The sequence below is a fragment of the Canis lupus genome, chromosome 4 (genome assembly GCF_003254725.2).
Source record: "Canis lupus dingo isolate Sandy chromosome 4, ASM325472v2, whole genome shotgun sequence".
NCBI lineage: Eukaryota > Metazoa > Chordata > Mammalia > Carnivora > Canidae > Canis > Canis lupus.
In genome coordinates this window covers 37397640-37424487 of record NC_064246.1, presented here as the reverse complement: position 1 = coordinate 37424487, position 26848 = coordinate 37397640, and the positions used below count along the sequence as shown (strand labels likewise).

General features: G+C 38.0%; 1 protein-coding gene across 2 annotated transcripts in view; it reads left to right on the top strand.

Annotated features, from left to right (window-relative positions):
• The window catches only part of SIMC1 (SUMO interacting motifs containing 1), a 77335-nt gene that overhangs the window by 28833 nt on the left and 21654 nt on the right, over positions 1-26848 (top strand). For both annotated transcript variants that reach the window (XR_007410194.1, XM_025435207.3), the window contains exons 2-7: positions 621-2072; positions 5277-5509; positions 6261-6330; positions 17127-17281; positions 23076-23228; positions 25089-25217. Coding sequence is in view for 1 of the 2 variants with exons in the window: in XM_025435207.3 (XP_025290992.3) it covers positions 621-2072; positions 5277-5509; positions 6261-6330; positions 17127-17281; positions 23076-23228; positions 25089-25217 (2192 nt within the window). In the remaining variant the exon portion in view is untranslated. The remainder of the gene's footprint in view (positions 1-620; positions 2073-5276; positions 5510-6260; positions 6331-17126; positions 17282-23075; positions 23229-25088; positions 25218-26848) is intronic.

Here is a 26848-nt window from a genome sequence, read left to right as displayed (position 1 = left end):
CTATAAACTGATTATATATTGAATGAGGTTTTACAGAGAAAGAAGGAAACAGACCTGGGTTTGAATGTCTGTCTCTGTGGCTTAATTGTATAATCCTTAGGTAATGACCTAACCTCTCTGAACTCCATTTTCCCCATCTGTATAATGAAAATTATAATGCCTACCTGATAGGAATATTGTGAAATTAAAGATATGTGAAAGTACTCAGTATGTTCTTAGCACATAGCAGATTCTCTTATGTTAGCTTACCTTCTTCTTTAGTTTCTGCTGCAAATTATCCTGTGTATTTGCTTTTCCAAACAAAGGTTGCTTTTTCTCTTGTGACTTAAGGTTGAAATCTTCCCTACTCCCCTGTTTACTTTGGATCAGAAAAAATTTCCCACTATGCCCTCAGTTATATGCATGTGGCATTTGGATAATTTAAGAAGGTATAGAAATTGACAGTATTGACAGTAGTAAAATTTTGACCAAAGGAAATAGATTAATGCCTATGTTATATAAAATGTTTATCAGTGAAGTGAAAAGGTAAAATATGATTATCCTTAAAAGCTCAAATGTAAATCTTAGATAAAGCAAAGACTCCCTACTTGACCTTTTATATTCTTACAATCCTTTAACAGGACTTCATTGACTTAACTAGAGAAACCAGACCAAGGACAAAGGATCGCAGTGGACTCTGTGTGATTGACCTGACAAGAACTGAAGAAGAAAATAGACCTATTGCCACACTTGACTTGACTCTAGAACCTGTTGCTCCCTCCCAGAAAGAGCCACCTAATCTTCAGACATGTGCCAGCCTCTCCAGCAAAGAGGTGATGGAAGGGCGGGTAGACAGAAGCTCTTGGCCTGCAGCACGGAGAATCATTAACAGCGATCCTGTGGATTTGGACCTTTTGGAAGAAACCACATTTGAAGGTCCACAACCCCCTACATCCATCAGTGGGAACTCTGTTTATTCAACAGAACCAAATTGTAGCTCAACTACATTCAAAGGTGACCTTGGCTTCTTGGCAAGCCTACAGCTATCTTCAGATGTTTGCTCCTCCTCCCCAACAAGCAATAACAGTAGCAGCAGCAATCAGAGGGCACCCTTGCCATGCCCACAGCAAGATGTGCCTTGCCCACCACAAGCCTTGCCATGCCCATTTCGAGCCTTGCCATGCCCACTGCGAACCTCACCATGTCCACCACGAGCCTCCTCATGCCCACCACGAGCCTTGTCATGCCCATCACAAACCATGCAGTGCCAACTACAGGCTTTGCCTCACCTGCCTCAAGCAGTTCCACGCCCTCCTCAAGATATGCCGTGCCCTCAGCAGACTGTGCCAAGCCCACCTCCAGACTCATCATGGCGACCTCAGCACTCACCCAGCCCACCTCAAGACTCACTGTGCCCACCTCAAGACTCTCCTCTGGGCCTACCTCAAGATGTACCAGGCCCACCTCAAAACATATCATATCCACAAGATGTGGCACATTTACAAGATATGCCACATTCATCAGAAGATGTACCACAGTCACCAGAAGACGTGCCACAATCACCAAGACACGTGCCACAGTCACCAGCAGACATGCCACAGTCACCAGGAGATGCACCACAGTTACCAGAAAGTGTGCCACATTCACCTGGAGAAGTCCCAGACTTCCCAGGAGATATGCTCCATTCACCTGGAGATAGGCCGTGCTTGCTAGGAGACATGCCACACTCATTTGGAGACTTGGCTCAGTTACCACGAGACAGGCCTTACCCTCTCCAAAATGATGTACAGAACCATGACACTCCTATGGAAGTCTCAGCTCCATCCTCTCCAAGGTTCTCTCCCAGTCCACAGTCTCCACAGTCTGAAACTTCCTTAGAGAAAGTTCCTTGGCTCTCTGTCACAGAAACTCCAGCCAGAAAAGACAGATCACTGTCAGAGCCTGCTAACCCCAGGTCTGCCCAGGTACAAGCACGAACACCACAAGGTGGATTATACAACAGACCATGCCTGCATAGACTGAAGTACTTCTTACGACCTCCGGTGCATCACCTCTTCTTCCAGACACTAATACCAGATAAAGACACAAGAGAGGTGAGCTAACATGTCTTCCCCTAGGGATTAGGTGTTGTTTGTATAGGCCTCACGTGAAGTTAGTATGCTAAAAGGAGTCCATGCCTGAGAGAACAGGCCCAGGATGAATTCGTTATTTTTATCTTTCCTCCTCTTGTGGAATCACCTAGTGTAGAGTCAGACCTGGGTTCGAATTTCACCCCCATGGTTAGCAATTGGCACTGTAGAAGTAACTATACCTTTCTGAGCCCTAACTTTCCTAGATGTAAAATGGAGATAAGAACAGACCTCAGGATCATTAAATGACATAACATACTTAAAGTGCCTATTAGAGTGTCTGGCTCATTATAGGCCTTCATTAAATAATTCTCTTCAATCCCTTTACCTTTCCCTTCCTGATACCCTTGTTACAGCTCCCATATCACAGAGATAGTGATACTCTTGATACTTCAGTGCCTCCAAAATTACTACTTTCTGACTTTTGGGGAGGAAATTCAATTTTAAAATTTTAATGGAGATGGGTCTTACTGAGCTGAGAACTAAACCAGATGCTTTTCTTAGCAGATGTAAGGGGAAAAAATTGTGGCTAAGTCCTATAATATGAAGCTATTTTTTCATTATCCATAACCATATTCTCAACATTAAGAAGACTGGCTTGAGGTAGTCCAGGAATTCAAAATGCGCATTTTTGGAGCAATCAGCAATCCAGCATAGTGTGTATCAGGCATTCATGTTGATTTGGCCTTTGTCCTCTCATTTTTACTGTTGTTTTATCTTCTAATATGTTTTCTCTCTTCTGAATGACTGTCCCCAACCAGTAGCTCATCCTATTTTTTCTTGTGGATTTGCCTCAAGGTAGTGATGCATCAAGATATTATAAAGAGCATTTGGGGGACTTGAGAAAGTTTGTGTTTCCCTAGTCAAGGCTGTAGTGCTTTGTAGGTACTGCTCAACTAGAGAAGCTGCCAGTAGATACAAATGGGAATACCACATCCCCTTTCTGTGTAAACATTGCTTAGATTAAAAGATGGCAATTAAGCCAAACAAAAGGGATTTTTCCTCTTAATCTTTATTTCTTACTTTAAAGAAACTCGGTCATCTAGAGTTCATCTGTAAATCTTTTCTGTCTCTCCTATGATTTTTTTTTTTTAGGCTTTTAATAAATACTTCACTAGGTCATTTTTCCCCCAGAAGATGTTAGCCAGTCCCCATGCTGCCATTTACCAGCCATTGGCCTTAAATCTTTGAGTCTCTCTTGGTTTAACTCTAAAATAAATCATGATGACCATATTATAAAGTTATTTGACTTAAAAGTAAACACATAAACCACAAAGCCACCATACAAGGCCTAAAGAAATGTTTGATAAGTATATGAGCATCAAAAGAATTTATTAACTTTATTAAAGAATTTATTAACTTTGTAGCTGTCCCCATTTGTGGGCAAGAAATTAATAATATAGATTCAAATATAGGTAAAGTGCCTCACAAATAAAATAGTAATCAAAGTAAGATTTTTTGTTTTTGTCTTCTCTGGCTCTTAATTTTCATTAAGAGGTACAGTATTGGTCTCTGATCAGTGATATCAGGGATTACTCTCAGGTGATTTGAGGCATAAAGAAAGTTCACTGGACTTCTCTAGGAGATTTTCTAGATGGATAATTCCACCCATCTCTGTTTTATTGTTATACATAAGCTGTCAAATCTTTGGTTGATGTTTTAAGTTTAATACTTATTCTCAAAAAAAAAAAAAAAAAAAAAAAAAAAAAAATACTTATTCTCAGATTTTAAAAATATTCTTAATATAAAACATTTTAAAATATAAAAAATTAATTATTTATGGTGCTATAGGTCAGCATTTATTATTGTTAATAATTTTGGTGTATTGCCTGCTCAGTTGCCTTTTTATACATAGGCATTTTAACTTTTTTTAATGATGGGGATTTTTAACAAAAATATATTTATTGTTGGTTTTATTATTTAGAGGTAGCATGAATGTAGAGGGTAGATCTGGAATTATACCACCCATGTGTGAAATCAGCTTCTGCCATTTGTTGCATGACAAATGCTTACTCTAAATCTCAGTTTCCTTATCTATAAAATAGAAATAATAATAGTATGTTTTTATTAGAGTTTTGTGAGAATTAAAGTGAGGGTAAAGTAAATGTTCAAAAATTATTCTTGTTGTTACATTTCAATATCAAAAACTTAAATATGGAGATCCCTGAGTGGCTCAGTGGTTTGGTGCCTGCCTTCAGCCGGGGGTGTGATCCTGGGGTCCTGGGATCAAGTCCTGAATCGGGCTTCTGGGTGGAGCCTGCTTCTCCCTCTGCCTGTGTCTCTGCCTCTCTCTCTCCCCCTCTGTGTCTCTCATGAATAAATAAATAAAATCTTTTTAAAAAAACTTAAATGTTTTTTTCCTTCTGATTATGAAAGTAATGTATATCAGTTATGGAAAAATACAAAAGAGCATATAAAGGAAAATCATCAATAATTCTACCCACCACCCAGATAATAGAAAACCACTTTTCACATATTCTCTCCCAGTCTTTTTATATACATACATACTTTTGGGGGATATAGGGGAAGCAACTTAACATTTACTGTTGACAGTAAATCAACAAAATGGGATTCTTCTTTTAACAATAAAACATATTTAAAACATTTTTCTTCATCTCTTTATTTCAGTATCTGATATAGTATCATAACTACCCCTAACTATCTTCTCACCCTCACTACAAAATCAACTTAGGCTAGCTATTGACTCTTTTGTATGTTTTTTTTCTATGCTATATTTTATTATAATATAATATTTTATGTTATATGTACAACTTTAAATTCTTATTTTTTTAACTTAATATATATATTTTCCCATGTCATTAAAAGTTTTTAGGTAAGACTTTTCAGTCTTTTTATTTTTAATTATGAATATTTCAAAAGCATGGAAAATTTTGCTATCTATCTATCTAACCTATTTCAGAACCTCTTGTTTTTATGTCTGTAGAAACCTATCTTAGGGGCACCTGGGTGGCTCAGTGGTTGAGTGTCTGCCTTTGGCTCAAGTCATGATCCTGGGGTCCTGGGATAGAATTCCGCATCAGGCTCCCTGCAGGGAGTCTGCCTATGTCTCTGCCTCTCTCTCTCTGTGTCTCACATGAATAAATAAATAAAATCTTTTAAAAAAAAAAAAAGAAACCTATCCTAATTTCTTTCTTTTTATCTCTACAGAGTAAGGGTCAAAAATTAGAACCCATTCCTCATCGAAGACTAAGAATGGTAACAAACACCATTGAAGAAAATTTTCCCCTGGGGACTGTGCAGTTTTTGATGGACTTTGTGTCACCCCAGCATTACCCACCCAGAGAAATTGTGGCTCACATCATCCAGAAAATCCTGCTCAGTGGCTCTGAGACTGTGGATGTCCTGAAGGAGGCCTATATGCTTCTCATGAAAATTCAACAGTATGAACCTTAGATGTTGGTGAATCTCCTAGGGAGCCTGAACTCAGGGCATAGCTCTCTTTTGCCTAAGCTTGATTCAGCTAACCATTAGAGAGGGTGACTTAGTATGTCAGTGTTATTTGGGTTGCAAGTGTCAGGAAACCCAATCCAAACTAACTTTAACAGCTGATTAAAGAGAATTTAATAATTCATGTTACTAGAAACCTAGGAATAAGACTTATTTCAGTTCAGAATGGTTACCAGACTCCATTTTTCAGTCCTGCTTTGTTCCCTTTTCAGGGTCTACATAGTAGTCTTCTTAGTTCTAGCTTTTATGAGAGAGAGAATCCACCTCCTTTATAATCACACAAGAGTTCTGTAATTGAGTCTTGTAGGCTTTAATTGGCATAACATAGAACATGAGCCCATTTTTTAACCAATCACTGTGAAGTGAGAGATAGAATATCTTGATTGGCTAAATATGCTTCACAGGCTTCATCCTAGGATCCTGGTAGATAAAGCTAATGGGCTAAGAGTAATAAAAAGTTGATTTCTTCAAGGCAAAATTGGGATAGTGATGCCTTCCAAAAGAGAAGTGGATAGTGAATAGAAAAAATACTGAAGTTCCACTACCCTCAGACGGCATAGTATCATGTCAAAGGATGAGCAAGAGCAGTGAGGATAAGAGGTTTCTTGTTTCTGGCATCTTTTACATCCCATCCCCTCTTCATTGAACTCTCCAGAATTCTAATTGATGTCTCTTGACTTTCAGGCTACATCCAGCTAATGCCAAGACAGTGGAGTGGGACTGGAAGCTGCTCACTTATGTTATGGAGGAAGAGGTAACATAATAATTATGAGGGTGTATCTTTTGCACAAGAAGTTTTAATTAGAAACAAGTGTGACAGCAAATCTGGTAGTAAAGTCTTTGCCATTACTCCCTCCTTTTACTCTCACCCCCATAAAAAAATTCCTGCTGAAATGGTATATGCTGTCTTCCAATTCAAAATTAAGTACATTTACTTATTCCTCTCCTTCTTGAGATACCATTAAAAGGAATAGTCAATGAATAGAGAAAGATATAAATGCATGGCAACAAAAATAAGGGGAAGGGCAAGAAACCTGAATGAAAACTAGAAGAACTAAAGGAAATGTAAGTGTTGACTGGTGAAGCTAGGGAGAGAAAGCCACAGGCTATAATATATGCGGCCAAGGAGAGAGGAAATCTGCACTTAGAGCAGAGCACTCAAGTCATCATGGGATCAAGCCCTGAAATGGGCTCCTTGCTTAGCACGGAGTTGTTGTGTTTTTGTTTTCAACTCAGAAACAACATATATAAGAGGGTTGGAGTCAGACATAGGCTGTAAAACTGTTGAAAGCTTGTAGATGGAACTGACAAACTCTCCATTCTTGAGTACAGGAAGTTGAGTCATCAGGTTACCAAATTAATTTCAGGCAAAAAGTCAGAGGATTTATTGTCTAAAAACATTGAATGAACCATCTGCCATAAACAATGGCACCTAGTATAGAGTTAGTATTCCAGAAAAAAAAGTTTTCTACATTCTGACTTTTAGGGATCCCTAAACTTACTTGCCAGCTTTCTGTCTGCTCACCCCCAACACTTGGATGGAACAAATTACTTTCAATTTAGATGTCTGTACTCAACAAAACTATTATTCAAGTGTGAGTGTAGCATAAAGACAAGCAGGAACTTGAAAAAATATCTCCACACCCCATTTCTTTGGTTACCTAAAGGTATGCGTCAAAAGAATAGGATAATAATAAAGAGGGAGGTACAGGATCCAGGAAACACTAGATCTAATCCAAGAGAACAATGAAGAGAATTCCTAAAATTATGGTGAATAGTAAACCTAGAGAGCATTCAGTCCAGATTGGAGCAAAATAACTTAGAGCTTTAAGAATGATTTGGGAAACCACCAAGATGATAGACAAGGAAGCTCTAGACTATTGTCCTCCTATAAAGATGCCATGCTAAAAACAAAACAAAACAACAACAACAAAAAAAAAACATGGACCAGAATACCTCTGTGAAAACTCTGGAGATCAGTTGAGAAGCTTTGGTACCCAGGAGAATGCATAATCAAGAAGGGACTCAATGAAAGCAGTAGGAAATTTTGTGTTATTTTGTGTGCTTATGCTTCTCCCCTCCCCAGCATAGCATGATGCAACTGGGAGAAAACCTCATATTCCCCAGGTCTCCCCTCAGTGTCAAAACAAAAGAGTAGACTTTGACTCCAGTGCCCTGGCTTGTTAGGGAACTGTGCAAAGGACAGTTTGGTCTCACCTGATTCAGATCACCGATGAGAATAGTGGGATAATTTGGAAGCTGCTGAAAAGTGAAGCGACCACTGCCACATGTTAGAGCTTCAGGGATTTGTAGTTCCACAGGCAGGTAAGAGAAGGACAATAGCCTATGTGCTCCTGAGAAAAAACAAAAGCAAGCGATTTGGGAAATTAAGACAGATAAAAGCACAGATACAAGCCCAGAGAAAACACATACCCAGCAGAGGCCTAAGAGTCCAGAACTTTAGTCCAGGCTAATTGGTGAAGATCTTACCCTTAATAAACTCAGTGGATAGACTGGGGAGGGTATTTGTTTTTTTAAATGCATAAACCTCAGCAAAAGATTACAAGGCATACAAAGAAACTGGGAAATATGTCCTAGTCAAAGAAATAGAGTAAAGTTCCAGAAACCAACCATAAAGAAACACACATTTCTCAACTTCATGACAAAGAATGTTTTTAAACTACCTTAAAAATGCACAAGGAGGGTCCTGCATGGCTCAGTTGCTTAATCATCCAACTCTTGATTTTGGCTCAAGTCATCATGGGATCAAGCCCTGAAATGGGCTCCTTGCTCAGCACAGAGTTGGCTTGGGATTATCTCTCTCCCTCTGCTTCTGCTCCGCACCCAACTCATGTGCACTCCCTCTCTCAAATAATAAATAAATCTTTTTAAAAAATGTACAAGGAGCTAAAAGAGAAGAGAGGTAAACAACTAACTGAAGCATGAAAATGATGCATGAACAAAATTAGAGTATTAAACAAAAAACTATTAGAATCAAACATATTCTGGAGCCGAAATAACAGAATTGAATAATTCACTAGCAGACTTGATGGGCAGAAGAAAACAGTCAATGACCTTGAAGAAAGGTCATTTGAAATCATTGAATCAGAGGAGCAAAAGAAAATATAATGAAGAAAATTGAAAAGAGCCTAAGGGACTATGGGACGTAATTAAGTGGACCATATATACATTATGGGAGTTCAAGATGGAGAAGAGAGAAAAGGGCAGAAAGCTTATTTGAAAAAATAATGACCTAGAACTTCCCAAATCTGAGGAAAGAAATGGATATTTAGTTTTATAAATCTCAACTCCGCTATGGTTAAACCAGAGACCCACAACAAGACACTTTATAATCAAAGTGTCAAAAGTTAAAGACAGAATCTTGAAAACAACAAGAAAAAAGTGATTTACCATATAGAAGAGAGCTTGTATAAGATTTTCAGCAGATTCTCAGCAGAACCTTACAAGTCAAAAGGCAATGGGATGTTATATTCAAAGTACTGAAGGAAAAAAAGCTACCAACCAAAAATACTGTATCTGGCAAACTCATCCTTCAAAAATGAGGGAGAGCAGCAGGAGAGAAGCAACACATCACATACCAGATCTCAGTAAGATAATAAGCAGATTTCTCATCCGAAATTTTGAAGGCCAGAGGGTAGTGGGCAGATATATTCAAAGTGCTAAAAATTAAAACTCAACCAAGATTCCTTTATTCCACAAAACTGTTTTTCAAAAATGAGACAGAAATAAAGACATCCCCAGATAAACAAAAGCTGAGGGAGTTCATTTCCACTAGCCCTGCCCAGCAAAAAAGCCTAAAGGGGATCCTGCAGAGTATTATGAAACACCAAATAGTAACTTGAAGCCATATGAAGAAATAAAGATGTCAGTAAAGGTAAATACATGGGCAATCATAAAAACTACTATTATTGTAACATTTTATAACATTTGGTTTTGTATATGGTTAAGTAACTAATTCAAGTTTCATAATTATTAATCTAAAAGCTAGTATTATAACTTTGAAATTCCATATTTTGCTTTCTACATAATTTAAGACACTAATGCATTTACAAGAATTATTAATTTGTTTTGTATGAAGATGTAGTTATATGACATCAACAACCAAAATAGAGCTGTAAAGGCACAGTTGTTTTTTTAAGATTTTATTTATTTATTCATGAGAGACAGAGAGAGAGGCAGAAAGAATCAAACATATTCTGGAGTTTTAGAATATTCTGGACACAGGCAGAGCGAGAAGCAGACTCCATGCAGGGATCCTGATGTGGGACTCAATCCCCAGACTCCAGGATCGCATGACTCCAGGATCCCGCCGTGGGCTGAAGGCAGCGCTAAACCACTGAGTCGCCGGGACTACCCAAGGCACAGTTTTTATATGTTACTAAAGTTAAGCTTGTATAAATTCAAATTAGAATATTATAACTTTAGAATATTAATTGGAATCATGATGATAACCACAAAGACAATAGCAATAGAAATACACAAAAGAAAATGACAAAAGAATTTAAACCTTTCACTATAAAAAATCAACTAAAAATAAAAAACAGTAATTCAGAAAATAAGGAACAAAAAAGCTATACGGCATTTATTTATTTATTTATTTATTTATTTATTTATTTATTTATTTATAGTATGAATCTATAAGGCATTTAGAAAACAAATAGCATGATGACAAAAGTGCATCCTTCCTTATCAGTAATTGCTTTTTAAAAACATTTTTTTTTTGTAATCTCTACACCCAACTTGGGGCTCAAATTTATAACCCCAAGATCAAGAGTCGCATGCTCTATCAACTGAGCTCTTTTACTTATCAGTAATTGCTGTAAATGTAAATGAATTAAACTCTCCAATCAAAAGATGGAGATTGATGGAATATAAAAACACATGATCCAACTACATGCTATTTACAAGAAACTCACTTTAGATCTAAAGATATAAGTAGATTGAAAGTGAAAGAATGGGAAAAGATACTCCATGTAAATAGTAACCAAAAGAGCACAAGTGACTATACTAATATGAGGCTAAAGAGACTTTAAATCAGAAAATATTATAAGAGATAAAGGAGGACAGTACATTAATTAAAAGGTTCAATATAGCTCTAAAATATAACAATCATAAATAATTATGTATGTAATGACAGACCATCAAGATATGAAGCAAAAACTGACAGAATTGAAGGGAAAAATAGACAACTCTATATTAATAATTGGAGACTTCAATGACCCACTCTCAGTAGTTAGTGGAATAACTATAATGGAAGATAATTAAGGAAATAGAAAAATTAATGCAATAAACCAACCAGATCAAATAGTTATATACAAAATATTCTGTATTCTGTATATACATACAACAGCATACACCTTCCTTTTAGTGCACACAGGACATATTCCATGATAGACAATATGTTAGGCCACTAATTAAGTTCCAATAGATTTTAAAAGATCAATATCAAATAAATAAATAAATAAATAAATAAATAAATAAATAAATAATAAAAAATAAAAAAATAAAAGATCAATATCATACAAAGTATCTTCATTCTGTGAAACCAGCATCACCATGATATTAAAGCCAGATATAGACACTAGAAGAGAACTGCAGGGATCCCTGGGTGGCTCAGCGGTTGAGCGCCTGCCTTCAGCCCAAGGCGTGATCCTGGAGACCCAGGATCGAGTCCCACATCAGGCTCCCTGCATGGAGCCTGCTTCTCTCTCTGCCTGTGTCTCTGCCTCTGTGTGTGTGTGTGTGTGTGTGTGTGTGTGTGTGTCTCACAAATAAGTAAATAAAATCTTTTAAAAAAAATAGAAGAAAACTGCAGACCAATATCCCTTATGAACATTGATGCAAAATCCACAGCAAAATACTAGCAAACCAAATTTGGCACCATATCATATGGATTATACATCATAATCAAGTGGGATTTATCTGGGAATACAAGTAGTTCAATATACAAAAATCAGTCAGTGAATTACAGTACATTGATAGAATGAAGTACAAAAACCACATGATCATCTGAATTGATGCAAAAAACACATTTGACAAGATTCAACACATTTCATTATAAAAACACTCAACAAACTAGCAATAGAAGGAAACTATCTCATAAAAAGCACATATGGAAAAACCCACAGCAAACATATTCAATGGTGAAATACTGAAAGCATTTCCTCCAAGACCAGGAATAATGTAAGGATACCTACTTTTGTCACTTTTATTCAACATAGTATTGGAAGTTCTAACCAAAGCAGTTAGCAAAGAAGGAAAATGAAAGACATCCAAATTGAAAAGCAAGAAGCAGAATTATCTCTTTTCATAGATTACATGATCTTATATGAAGAGAGCCTTAAAGATTCCATACAGAAAAATTACAGCTAATAAACAAATTCAGCAAAATTGCAGGATACAAAATCACAAAAATCAATTGCATTTCTGTATACTCACAATCTGAAAAGGAAATTAAGAAAACAATTCTATTAGCAATAGCATCAAAAACAATAAAATACTGGGACGCCTGGATGGCTCAGCTGTTGAGCACCTGCCTTTGATTCAGGATGTGATCCCGATCCTGGGATCAAGTTCCGCATCGGGCCTCCTGCATGGAGCCTGCTTCTCCCTCTGCCTATGTCTCTGCCTCTCTCTGTGTGTCTCTCATGCATAAATAAATAAAATCTTAAAAAAAATAAAATAAAATACTTAGGGGTTAAGCTAACCAAGGAGATGAACAATTTATACACTGAAAACTACAAAACATTACTGAAAGAAATAAAGAAGACATAAATGATAAAGTATCTCATGTTCATAGATTGAAAGATTTAATATTGTTAAGATGTTAGTAGTATCCAAAGTAATCCACAGAGTCAGCACAACCCCTATCAAAATCCCAGCAGCATTTATTTTGCAGAAATAGAAAAATCTATCCTAAAATTCATATGGAATCTCAAAGGATCCTGAGTAACCAAAACAATCTTGAAGAACAAAGTTGGAGTACTCATTCTTCTTGATTTTAAACATATAACAAAGCTACAGTCATCAAAACAGTGTGTAATCTCATAAAGACAGACGTATAGACATGTGGAATAAAATGGAGAACCAAAAAAAATTTTTGTGGGTATGGTCAAATGATGTTCATCAAAGGTGCCAAGACCATTCAATGGGGGAAAAGATAGTCTCTTCAACAAATGGTTTTGGGAAAACTGGATAGCCATATGCAAAAGAATCACATTAGACCCTTATCTAATACCATGTACAAAAATTAACTCAAAGTAGAAAAAGATCTCCTATAACAAACCAAAAACTATAAAACTCTTAAGAGAAAATAAAGGGGAAAGCTTCATGACATTGAATTTGGCATTGTTTTCTCGGATATGACACCAAAGACACAAGCAAAAAAAGGCAAAAATAGACAAATGGAACTACATCAAAGTTTAAAACTTCTGTGCATCAGAGAACATAGGAGTGAAAAGGCAGTCTATGGAATGGGAGAAAACATTGTGAAACCACATTTCTGATAAAGGCTTAATATCCAGACTATATAAAGAACTCCTATAACTCAAAATTTAAACATTTTACTACAGAACTGTCAGAATTAAAGGGAAAATTGAAAAACAAAATAACCTGGTTTTTAAAAGGGCAAACAATTTGAATAGACATTTCTCTAGAGATGACATACAAATGACCAACAAGCATATGAAAGGATGCTCAGCATCACTAAACACAGAGAAATGCAAATCAATACTGCAATGAGGTATCTTTTCATCAGGATAGGTACTATTAAAACAAAAAAAATTTTAAGGTTTTATTAATTATTAATGAGACACAGAGAGAGAGGCAGAGATATAGGCAGAGGGAGAAGCAGGCTTCCCTGCAGGGAGCCCAGTGCAAGATCTTTGGCCCTGAGCCAAAGACAGATGCTCAATCACTGAGCCACCTAGGTGCCCCTAAAATAAAAAATTTTAACAGAAAGTAAGTAGTGGCAAGAATATAAAGAAATTAGAACACTTGCCCACTGTGGGTAGGATTATAAAATGGTGTAATTGCTATGGAAAGCTGTATGGTGGTTCTTCAAAAAATTAAAAATAGAATTACCATATGACCCATCACTCCCACTTCATATATTCCCACATTGGTATATATGTAAAAGAATTGAAAGAGGGTCTTGAAGAGATATTTGCACATTCATGTTCATAGCAGCATCATTCACAATAGCCAAGAAGTAGAAGCAACCAAAGTGCCTATCAACAGATGACTAGGTAAACAAAATAGGATATATGCAGATAAGATGAAATACTAATTCTGCTTTTAAACAGGAAGGAAATCCTCCCATCCTATGCTACAACATGGGTGGTAGCATAATGAAGACAAGATACTAAGTGAAAAAAGCCAGTCACAAAAAGACACTATATAATTTGATGTACCCAAGGTGTCTACAGTAATCATATTACTATAAAAAACAGGGCAGCTTGGGTTGGTCATCAGTTTAGCACCGCTTTTGGCCCAGGTTGTGATCCTAGAAACCCGGGATCAGATCCCACATCGGGCTCCCTGCATGGGACCTGCTTCGCCCTCTGCCTGTGTCTCTGCCTCTCTCTCTCTCTGTCTCTCTCTCTGTCTCTCATGAATAAATAAAAAATCTTAAAAAAAACCCAAAAACAAATAGGGGTGCCTGGCGGGGGCGGGGTTCAGTTGGTTGGGCTTTCAACTCTTGATTTTAGCTCAGGTCTTGATCTCTGGGTCATGGGTTCAGGCCCCATATTGGGCCCCACATTAAGCTCTGCACTGGGCATGGAGCCCACTTAAATTTCCAAAAAAAATTTTTTAAAGAAAATAGAATGTGGGTTACTAGGGGTTGGGGGAGAGGGAAATAGGGTATTATTGTTTGATGTGTATAGAGTTTCATATTACAAGATGGAAAAGTTCTGGAGGTCTGTTGCACAACTATGTGAATATACTTGACAGTACTGAACTGTAAACTTAAAGATGGTTAAAATAGTAAATTTTATATGTTTTTGCCATAATTTTTTTAAAATTTAGAAAGAAAATAGGTAATCACAAATGTTGCCACAAAAGCAGAGATACAGGAAGTCTCATACATTGCTGGTGGGAATGTAAATGGCACAGCCACTTTGGAAAACAGTTTGGCAGTTTCTTTAAAAAATTGAACATGAACTCATCATATGACCCAGCTATTCCACTTCCAATTACCAATACCCCCAAAATGAGAATATATGTCTAACAGAGGCTTACATGGGAATGTTCGTAGCAGCATTATTCGTAATAGTCAAAAAGTGGAAACAACCCAAATGTCCATCAGCAGTTCAATGGAATAGCAAAATGTGCTTTATTCATACATGGGAGTACTATTCAGTAATAAAAATAAATGAACCCTTAAAAATAAAACCTTAAAAAAATAAAAAAATAAATGAACCCTTGATACATGCTATGATATGGACAAGCCTCAAAAAATATTAAGCTAAGTAAAAGGAAGCCACATATACAAAATCACATATTGTATAATTCTGCATATATGAACTGTCCAGAAGGGCAAATCAGTAGAGTAGAGGAGTGGTTGCCTGGGGCTAGAGGTGGGAATGGGAATTAACTGTAAACAAGTATGGGAGATCTTATTTCAATCATGAAGATGTTCTCTTTTTTTTTTTTTTTTTTTTTAAGATTTACTTACTTATTTTAGAGAGAGAGCAAGAGACCACGCATGAGTAGGAGGAGGGACAGAAAGAAAGAATCTTTAAGCACACTCTGCACCGAGCATGGAGCCTATCATGGGACTCAGTCTCATGACTGAGTGAAACCAAATGAGCTCATGACCTGAACTGAAACCAAAAGTTGGACACTTAATCAACTGAGTTATCCAGGCACCCCTATGAAGATGTTCTAAAACTTGGGCAGGCCAGATGGCTCAGTGGTTTAGCACTGCCTTCAGCCCAGGGCCTGATCCTGAAGACCTGGTATCGAGTCCCCCGTCGGGCTCCCTGCATGAAGCCTGCTTCTCCCTCTGCCTGTGTCTCTGCCTCTCCCTCGGTGTTGCTATAACATCTTTATCTTAAAAAGTGGGGATTTAAGACATACTACCTATAGATGATGGAACGTAGATCAAGATAGTTATTTTAGAAGAGAAGCAGGGAAGTGGCATAACTGAGTTAAATCCTTATCTAGCACAGCAGAAGCCAATAGGTAATGTCTAAAGTTGATAAATCAAAAAAATAGTGATAGCATATTTTTTAGAGATGTTTACAGTAACTTTCAGAAGAAAGAGTTTAAAAGTTCCCTCGAGGGTACTGCTGGGGGCAAGCAGTAGTGGAGAATGGTGTTAGTGGAAGACTTCCATCATAAATCTAGTGCAAGTACTTGATTTTTCAGAAATCATTTTCACCAATTAATAAGGATTAGAGAAAAAATATACACATTTGAAAGACAAAGTTATCCCGTCCCCACCTCCTCTTTAAAAAGAAAGAAATCATTTGTGCTTACAATGGTCATTCTTTTTCCTACTGACTAAATCGTACCCTAGTCCAGGAGTGTATATTCTCAGAATATATGCCTACTCCCTGGTGTTTGAAAAGTTCCTAAAGAGCCCAGAAATGGTTTGGGGCCTTACCCTTTGAATTTTCAAAGCCTGAGCTCCTGGACCTGGGTCCCAGCACTTGTCTCCCAGTAAAGGGAGACCAACAAATGGTATGTGTCTGCCTGGTGTGTCACAGGTACTTACATTGATTTTGGTATAGTCAGGGTTATCACCACATAAATCACAAAGACACTGAGACTCAGAAGGGTGAGTTGAATAAGGTGTGGATATGAGTTTAAAACAATCAAACAAGGACACCTGGGTGACTCAGCGGTTGAGCGTCTACCTTCGGCTCACAAGATCCAGGATCGGGTCCCACATCGGGCTCCCTGTGGGAAGCCTGCTTCTCCCTCTGCCTATGTCTCTGCCTCTCTCTCTCTCTCTCTGTGTCTCTCATGAATAAATAAATAAATCTATAAAAAATTCAAACAAAAATAAATATATAAGGTCTGTGTGCCATCAAAGCCTACGTTCTTTATCTCCATCAGTTGGGCTTTCTAATGATCATTTCACCTGTAACAGAAAACCCAGCTTGCTTAAGCAATAACAATATACATCAGCTCATGTTGCTAGAAATTTAACAGTGGTATGGACATCATGGTTGCTGACCCAGCAGCTCAACAGGGTCATTTAGAAAACAGTTTTTGTCTCTCCATTCTGATATCCACAGTTTGGGGTTTATCCTGAGACTGATAGTCAAGTTTAGTGAGAGACTGACTTCTCTCATGGTTATCTATTTCCTAAAATTAGGAAGTCTACAGCCGTGAGCCTCCAAGATCTGGGACTGCCCTATTTTCCCTCTTTTGTAATGACCTAGACTGCCTGCTCTCTCTCAGGAGAGGATTTTAGATACAGACACATTGTTGACACATGGCCTTCCCTTGCACTTGTATTTCTGAGAACCCAATACTCAGGAAATTGAGAGGAAATACTTTTCATTTTTTCTTCCATAGGGACAGAATCTGCCTGGGCGAGTCCTTTTTCTGCGTTACGTGGTCCAGACCCTGGAAGATGACTTCCAGCAGATCCTGAGGAGGCAGCGACAGCATCTGCAGCAATCCATTGCAAGCACTGTGCTGTCCTGTGACAAGCAGCCCCACAATGTCAGGTAACCAGCGCCTGAGCCTGGGGGTGACAAGAGGTTGGGGGCGCAGGTGAGCAGCTACTTAAGGCTCAAGAACATTGACTGGATGAGACTTTATGTCACTCAATAGTGTAATAGGGATAGCTATTAAAACTATAGATGATCCTAAAAGGCAGTCTCTCTGTACCAGCTATGTGTTGGGCACTGCAACTTTTGTGGTTTTACTCAAGACCATCAGATGCCCTTTGGTGTATTTCAGAATTGTCCAGACACCCTCAGGAGACCCAGGGGGAAACTTTAACTTATGTAACTTATAAAAGCTGCTTTTATAGAATCAGGGCAAGCAAGAGCTTCTGGAAGCTTCAGAGCAGGGAGATACCATATCCTTATAAACGTGATTTCTAGAGTGGTGATCTCAGGCCAGAATTTTCCGCTTGGGACTACAACCTTTGCTTTTTATGGAAAAGGTCCTCACCAGACAAAAGTACCGGCATCACTGAAACTCTTCCATTCATATTTATGTTCCCATATATTCTTGCATGTTTGTTAAAAATAGTTTTCTACAGGCCAATATGGGATATTGACTATTATAACTACTTTAGGTAGAAAAAAGGAGGAAGCTTCATGTTGTTTTGAGCATCATCCAGCTTCCCTGCTTAGTTTGCATGACCGTTTTCATCTTCCTAGATGCGGCATTTTACGTAAAGTTTAAATGTTAGTGATTATAGGACAGAAAATCAGTAAGTAGGGAATCTACAAAAAGCATGGGATAGCATAATTGGGTTTTAAATAGAAAAATAACCATTTTATTAATGAGAGCAACTCTACCAGCTATTCTGCTTTGTGAGAATCGGATTGAGTGGAGACAGGAGAAACAAACCCACTTGATCCAGTCATATTAGTTGCTTCCATTTCTACTTTACACCATGCAGAGTATGATCTTGGGTTTGAGGTTTAAAGATAAGCATTGTGGCTTCTAAGTCAAGCCAGATCTTCCATTTTGTTTTTTATCAATGAGAAAAATCTGTTCAGATGGAGGAAAAACCTGCTGTCTGATTCACCAAGAGATGGATATTAGATTGAGGCTGTGGTAACACAGATGTATACATATGTTTATCAAAATTCAAGTAAAAACCTGGTGCAATTTATTATATATAAACTATACCTCGAAGATGAGTTTTTGTTAATTGAAGTATAGCTGACACATAGTGTTATATTAGTTTAGGTGTACAATATAGTGATTTAAGGGGCACCTGGGTGGCTCAGTTGGTTAAGCATAGGCCTTTGGCTTGGGTCATGATCCTGCGGTCCTGGGGTCAAACCCCATGTCAGGCTCTCTGCTCAATGGGGAGCCTGCTTCTCCCTGTTTCTCTCTCTGCCACTCCCCCTGCATATGCTCTCTCTCCTCTCTTTCTGTCAAATAAATAAATAAATAAATAAATAAATAAATAAATAAATAAATAAAATCTTTAAAAAAATAAAACAACAGTATAGTGATTTGACAACTCTATATGTTATGCTATGCTCACCACAAGTATGGCTACCATCTGTCACCACACAACACTTCCATAATATCGTTGACTTCATTCCCTGTGCTGTACCTTTCATCCCTGTGACTTATTCATTCCATAACTTGTAGCCTATACCCCCCAATCCCCTTCACCTATTTTACTCATCCTCCCATCCCTTATGCTCTGACAACCACCAATTTGTCTTCTGTATTTATGAGTCTGTTTCTGGTTTTTTGTTCATTTTGTTTTTAGACTCCACAAATATCTGAAATCATATGAAATATGAAATGAATAATACGAAATCATATTTGTCTTTTTCTGACTTACTTCATCTAGAATAATACCCTCTTGGACTATCCATGTTCTCACAAATGGCAAGATCTCATTCTTTCTCGTGGCTGAGTAATATTCCAGCGTATGTATGTATGTATGTGTATATATACGTATATGTATCACATCTTCTTTATCCATTCATTTATTGATGGATACTTAGGTTGCTTCCATGTCTTGCTATTGTCAATAATGCTGCAGTAAACATAGGGGTGCTGTTCTGAACAAAGACACAACAGCCATGTTTCTGTTTCAAAAAAGAAAGGAAACTTTATTATTATTTTAGAAACCTAACAGAAACAGAAGAGGAAAGGAATTTACACATAGATTAAGGTACAGTAGGCAATAAATGAGAATAAGACAGTGTTACATTAAATCAGGTGCTTACAACATCCAACCTCATCAGCTGGGGAAACCCTATGGAAACATCCAGGGTGGTGTCATGAGCTGAGGGCACCTGGGTGGTTAAGCATCTGCCTTTGGCTCAGGTTATGATCCCAGAGTCCCGGGATCAAGTCCTGCCTCAGGCTCCCCACAGGGAGTCTCCTTCTTCCACTGCCTATGTCTCTGCCTCTCTCTCTGTGTCTTTCATAAATAAATAAATAAAATTTTTAAAGTCATAAACTACTTTGATTACTGATTATTTATATATGCCCTAATTTTTTCTTCTGAAAGTTTTTAGAATCCTCTTATTGCCCAGTATGCTTGTTGTAGGTCTATATTCACCCACTATACTGGGCATTCAGTCTAGAAACATCCTTCATTCCTAGAAAATAGAGTTTTTATGTCTGTTATCATGTTTTTAATTTCCAAGGACTTTTTAACTTTGTCTCTTATGTCCCCTTTTAAAATTTTTTTTTTAATTTTTATTTATTTATGATAAGCACACAGTGAGAGAGAGAGAGAGAGGCAGAGACATAGGCAGAGGGAGAAGCAGGCTCCATGCACCGGGAGCCCGATGTGGGATTCGATCCCGGGTCTCCAGGATCGCGCCCTGGGCCAAAGGCAGGCGCCAAACCGCTGCGCCACCCAGGGATCCCCCCCTTTTAAAATTAATAAAAAGTATTCTATTCTTGTTTTCTTCTTTCATGGACCCATACATTCTCATATCATTGATGATATTATGGCATTTGTTTTTGTTTATTTTCTGTATAGTCTTATTTTCTCCTAAATTGCTTTTTTAGGGGGAGAGGGGAGTTGGTCTTGGCTACTTTGACCTTTATTTATCTCTCATAATAGAATATTTCCATAAATGTCTGGTAAACCTTGGTAGTCTATCCAAGTTTAAGGGTGACAGACTCAACAGCTGATGGGAGTTCCGAGTACATGGGAGGAATTGTCATTTCTGCACTTCCCTGTAGGTGGAACTGACTGCCTATTTATTTATTTGTTTGTTTGTTTGTTTATTTTTTATTCATGAGAGACACACAGAGAGAGAGGCAGAGACACAGGCAGAGGGAGAAGCAGGGAGCTCCATGCAGGGAACCCGATGTGGGACTCCATCCCGGGTCTGCAGGATCACACCCCGGGCTGAAGGCGGCGCTAAACCGCTGAGCTACCCAGGCTGCCCACCATTTCTTAAAAAATACTTTGTCAATGTCTTCAGGTCTTTCCTGTTGGGCTGGAAAGGTTTTCCAGAGAACACTTCCTATTTTCTACATAAAGGATAAAGACTGGGATGCCAAGATTTTGAAAGACAAGTGTGGGAAAATAACAAGAGTCTCCGCGTCCAGCATGCATATGTTTATGTCATGCCCCTGTTGTGCTTTGATGCCCTTGCCTCCCAGCTGTGCCTGATATCCTAGTACAAAGACCCTCTGTTTTATCTCTGCAAGATGTTAACCTGTAGTTTAGGGTCTAAAATTTTCTTAAAGAGCTTACAAACCATTATGCTCATTTTCCCTTATATCCTTTAATTCTCACTTCGGAGAAGACTTACACTGCCATTTGCACAGCTTAGTGAAGATTCCTTTTTTTTTTTTTTCTTTTTTGGTAAATAGGATTAAATAGAATTGCTTTTCTCTATTGCTTTTGCTCTACTCTTCCTAAACCAGTTTTCTCAATTCTACTAAGTCAGTTAAAATCCATCCCTTTGGGCAGCCCGCGTGGCTCAGCAGTTTAGCACTGCCTTCAGCCCAGGGCCTGATCCTGGAGACCTGGAATCGAGTCCCACATCAGGCTCCCTGCATGGAGCCTGCTTCTCCCTCTGCCTGTGTCTCTGCCTCTCTCTGTGTGTGTCTCTCATGGATGAATAAATAAAATCTTTAGAAAAAGAATAAATAAAATAAAATCCATCCCTTTGCTAAAGTCAGATTAAGAATCATCCTTAAGCATCTCGGTGGCTAAGTGGTTGAACATCTGCCTTTCGCTCAGATTGTGATCCCAGAGTCCTGGGATCAAGTCCCACATGAGGCTCCCTGAAGGGAGCCTGCTTCTCCCTCTCCCATGTCTCTGCCTCTCTCTGTGTGTCTCTCATAAACAAATAAATAAAATCTTAAATTAAAAAAAAAAAGAATCATCCTTAAAGGGAAGGAGCACATGGGTAGCTCAGTTAGTTAAGCATTTGACTCTTGATTTTCAACTCAGGTCATGATCTCAGGTTTGTGAGATCAAGCCGCACATTGGGTTCCATGCTAGGCGTGGAGCCTGCTTACATTCTTTCTCTCCCTCTCCCTCTGTGCCGACCCTGACTTCTCTTCCTCTCTTAAAAAAGAAATCATCCTTAAAGCATGAGGGGCAACCCTGGTGGCTCAGCAGTTTAAGTGCCGCCTTCAGTCCAGGGCGTGATCCTGCAGACCCGGGATCGAGTCCCACATTGGGCTCCCTGCATGGAGCCTGCTTCTCCCTCTGCCTGTGTCTCTGCCTCTCTCTCTCTGTGTCTCTCATGAATAAATAAATAAAATCTTAAAAAAAAAAGCATGAATACACTTGCCTTATTTAGTTAATTGGTAACTTTTGATTTTATGATTAGCATCTCTTAATTGACTCCTCAAATCAAAGGCTGGGACCTTGACAATTACCTGCATCTAACCATGCATCCATCCCCCATCACCTACTTTTGCACCTTCCTGCACCCAAAGTGATCAACATATTGAATGTGCATCATTTCCTTTCCATTTTTATGTAATTTTATATCTAAAAATGTGTTCCTATACAGTATATTTTAGTTCCTTTCTGCTGTATATTAAAGGATATCATGCCATACATAATCTATTGGGACTTATTTTTCACTTTATATTATAGAGTACTAAGGTTTGTCCATACTGTTACTTATCACTGTAGCTTATTCATTTTCACTATGTAGTATTCTATTTTGTGAATATACTTCATTTCCCTTCCATCCTCTAAAATTTCACTGTTGTTGTCTCCTTTCCTTTCTTCCCATTCCTTGTGGATTTTTTAAAAGAATTATTTACTATAGCATCAGTGGGATTTTAGGAGGTAACAAAATTAGAAGTGTGTATTAAATCTACCATTTTTACCTGGGATACCTAAGTGATCATCAATAGTAATTTTGACTGTTTGAGATGGTTTTACCTTACTAACTTTTAGAGCCTTCACCCTGTATATAGTATGACTCTATTGCACATACTCTAAACCTCCGTTATTTGCATTAGTAGATGATACCTAATCCTAGAAAGCCAGCAAGGACCTGAGTGGTCATCCGGTCTGACTTTCCATCTGCTCCAGGAAATGTTCCTGGTCAGGAGGCCATGGATACTCTTTGACCTCAGAGGTACCTTTCAATAATCTCAGGAAAATGTCAATATTTCAGCTAGCTGTTATAAGCTTACTGCAATTAAATGTAGGGTTTCCATTAGACTTGTTTAAATATTGAAAATCACCTAAGATCCCTCTTCATTGCCTTTGGAGAAATCTAGGGGCTTCAGAGCCCAGGTTTAAGGCTGTGGTTTTGAGCACCATACAATAAGACAGAAGTTTAAATTTTTTTTGTTCTAATCTTTTTTCCATTGCAGGGATGTTATCAAGTGGTTGGTCAAAGTAGTAACTGAAGATGGATTAACTCAGCCCCCAAATGGGAATCAAACCTCTTCAGCAACAGGAATCTTGAAGGCCAGCAGTAACCATCCTTCTCCCCAGGCCAACCTGACAAAGAACACCAATCAGCTGTAAGGAGCAGGCACAAATTGTCTTTCCCAGGGCTGTTGGGATTTATTGCAGTAAAGAACAGCAGTATTCCTAAAAGAAGTTTCCACAAAATTAACAGGCTCTTGAAACATAGGCTGATTCTTACTAAAGACTGGCTTAGTTTGTCTAAATTCTATGCCAAAGTTTAACAAAAGCAGATGCTTTCCCTCTCAGATGAATAGGACTTCACTAAGTGAACTTAAGTTCATAAAGTCGAAGTGAAACAAAAGCTAGGGAATTTTGTTTCCTGGATTCTAAGTGACAGTGCAGGGTTGCAGCTGCTCATCACTTCAGATGACCATTGATGGAAGAGAAGTCATGGATAGTGGGTGTTCCAGCAGCCTGTAGTCCTCAGGGAACTTTATGTCTCTCCTCCAGTCCTGAGAGAAGAATAGCAATTCAACCTGCAGATTCTAGCAAGTTATAACAGCAATGACTCAGACCAGGGCAGGTCCCATTACCTCAGACCACACTGAGAAGAGATTCTTGGCGTTTCTTTTATGGGCTTGAGAGTGGTTTTGGCATTTTTTGAGAGATGCCAAGATTTTAGGATCCAGAGCTGTCCTTATAAGTAACCTACCATTCCATGTCAGTCATACTATTAAAAGCCAGTCACATTTGACATTTCAAATACAACATTTATGCCTAAATTCATAACACTATTTTATAATCTAGTTGCCCCAATCTAATTTTCATATAAGGCCTATGGGTTTTAACTAATTGAAGAGAGAATCTTGTATTTAAAGGGAGAATGTTTAGAACAATAAAGCACTTGCTTGACTGGGTGGGGGAGGCCCTAAAGTAGGGCTATCTTAGAACCCTAGTATATAGATCCAAGAGAGAAGCAGACACTATTCCTACAATAGAAGAAAATCTTTATCATAATCTATTTTATTACTATTATTTATTATAAGTAAATATTGCTAGAAATAAAAATAAGGCCCTTGAAAAGTCAGTTTATCATGATCTTAACGATAGGCACTACCATTTACCATTAATAAGTGTGAATCTGCCAGATATCTTACACAGCACTTATAACTTCATGAAAAAGATGGTATTATTCCCCCGTTTTAGAGATGAGAAGACTTGGGCTCAGAGCAGTTTAGTAACTTCTCAAAAGTTGACCAGCTTGTGATCATAGAGCCTGTAATGTCATTGCAGAATCTGATGCCAAAGCCCCTGGCCCACCTATTGTGTTACTAGCTGAAGATTTTCTGAAAACAGAGCCCTTTCTTCCATCACAAATAAAAATGCATGTTAAAAAAGGCTGACTTCAGGCCAGGCCCACCTTTCTGAGGGAAAGCCTAAATTCTTTTTGCCTTACCAGCCTGGCTTTCTCCCACATTTAGGTCTTGATGGGAGAGAGGGTCAAAGTCCACCAGCTGAAGTTCTGAGACTGAACTTTGTAAAAGATAATTGTAAAGGAATCAGTGACAGGAAAATCATATGGTAAATATGTATTTTCTCCTGTATCAAAGAAGTTCAAGTGACTAATAGTCATCCTGGACCCGTTTCTTCATCTGGAAAATAGAGAAGTTATAAGTTAGATCCTTAAAGCTATCTAGATCCTTAAGATCAAATGTTTCTATCTTTGAATTTAAAAGGAGCTTGCTTTTACAGCTCAACCACAAGTTCTGAGAGGTTCAGATAGTATGATCTGGCAAAAGGGATTCAGGTAGGTGAAATTGCTAAATAAAAGCATGCTGATAGCTTGAGTAGTTCTTTCTGACCTAGTATGTGCTTTACAAGATCTTTTCATAGACGGGAGGGGACCTCTCAACTAGCAGGGTGGCTCTTTGCCACATTCTCCCACTCACTTGTATTCTATGTTCTGGACACAGGATTGTGTGTCAGCTGCAAAGGATGCTGTCCATAGCCGTAGAGGTAGACAGGACCCCCACCTGCAGCTCCAATAAAATTGCTGAGATGATGTTTGGGTTTGTGCTGGACATTCCTGAGAGGAGTCAGAGGTGAGTCTTAGTTTTGTTTCTGTCTTATGTTCTGGGAATAGAATGTCTTTTTTTTTTTTTTTTTTTTTTTTACGATTTATTTATTTTAGAGAAGAGCGAGTAGGGGTGAGGGGCAGAGGGAGAGAGAGTCTCAAGCAGATTCCACACTAAGTGTGGAACCTAACTTGGGACTCAATCCCATGATTCCAGGATCATGACCTAAGCCAAAACCAAGAGTCAGATGCCCAACCAACTGTACCACCCAGGTACCCCTGGGAACAGAATTTCAAAAGAAAATTCTGAGCAGTAGTTAAATTGGGGGAAAAAAAAAAAAGAGGTGGAGAGATAGTTCCTGTCTCTTTAACCTTTTGGGAAAAAAAAAGGTTCTCAATGAATTATGTGCAACTAAGGCATAGGTTCTTGAAATAGGTAGGATACCATAACTGGAGCCTACAGTTTCTTATTTAATTCATTTGGCTAATAACTTTACTCATCCCTCAAGGTTCAGCTATTCCCTGATCCTCAACCATAGAGCCTGATATAAATGTTCACTAGAGGCTTGATGAATGAAGTAGGCATGTCCACTATTAGGGGAAGAAGAGGTGAGCCAAGAATGACAACAGTTGGACCTGTAGAAAAAGCCCAGAGAGTAAGAATTAAAAATTCAGTTTCTCTAAGCATGAATTAGTAAAGCTTTCCCTTAGGAGGGGATAAAGAAATAGAGTTCTTGGCTAGGACCAACAATTCCTCCTTTTAACCAGTAATTTTAGAATCTAGAGGAAAAAAATAAATGAATGAATATGAATTCATGAATAGTTGCTAGCACAGGAAATAACCATGAGAGAGCCATTGTAACCCTTGGGGAAATTATCTCCATCAGCTCTATGTCTGACTTCTCATGCCTAACCCCTAAACTCCCAGTTGGCAGCTAAGACTATTATACAGTTCTGGTTCTTCTATTAGAATAAAATGTCAAATCAAATAGTGCTGTAATCAAGATTTAATAAAAGTACCCCACTAAGGTTAAGAAAAACATTTATTGGGTCCCTGCAATGTGCCTGTAATTGTCTGTTATATTTTCATGAAACTATGATGTTATTCTCCCTATTTAGCAAGTGAGAAAAATACTCAAAATAAGGAAATAATTAATCCAAAGTTACACAGCTAATTAGATTCATACATATTTAAAGCCAGGACTTTTTAATCCCAAGTTCAGTATTCAAAGAAGTCCATATGTTATAGTAGTCAGATCAAAAGAAGTGTACATAAATGTCATGCTTGCTCTATCACTTTGTCAGGATTATTTCGTTTGGGTCCAAATCCCATACCATTCATTCATTTAAGCCCAGATTCTTATGAGAGATGGGAAATCTAAGGAATGGGTAACTATAAACACATTTAGACTTAACATTGACAAAAATAATTTAAATAAAGCCTGATCCTATTTTAAAACTCAGAATGGGCAAATTGGCAATCACCCAGATTATACTAGAATATAATTTATATAGCCTTTACCTTGATTTATTTAAAATTGTTTTAAGTTCAGATATACGTTACATACAATTAAATTGTATAACTAATTTACACAAATATTCCATGGGTTTTGACAAATGCATAACCATGTGACCTATCATGTTCCAATGGTTCATTGA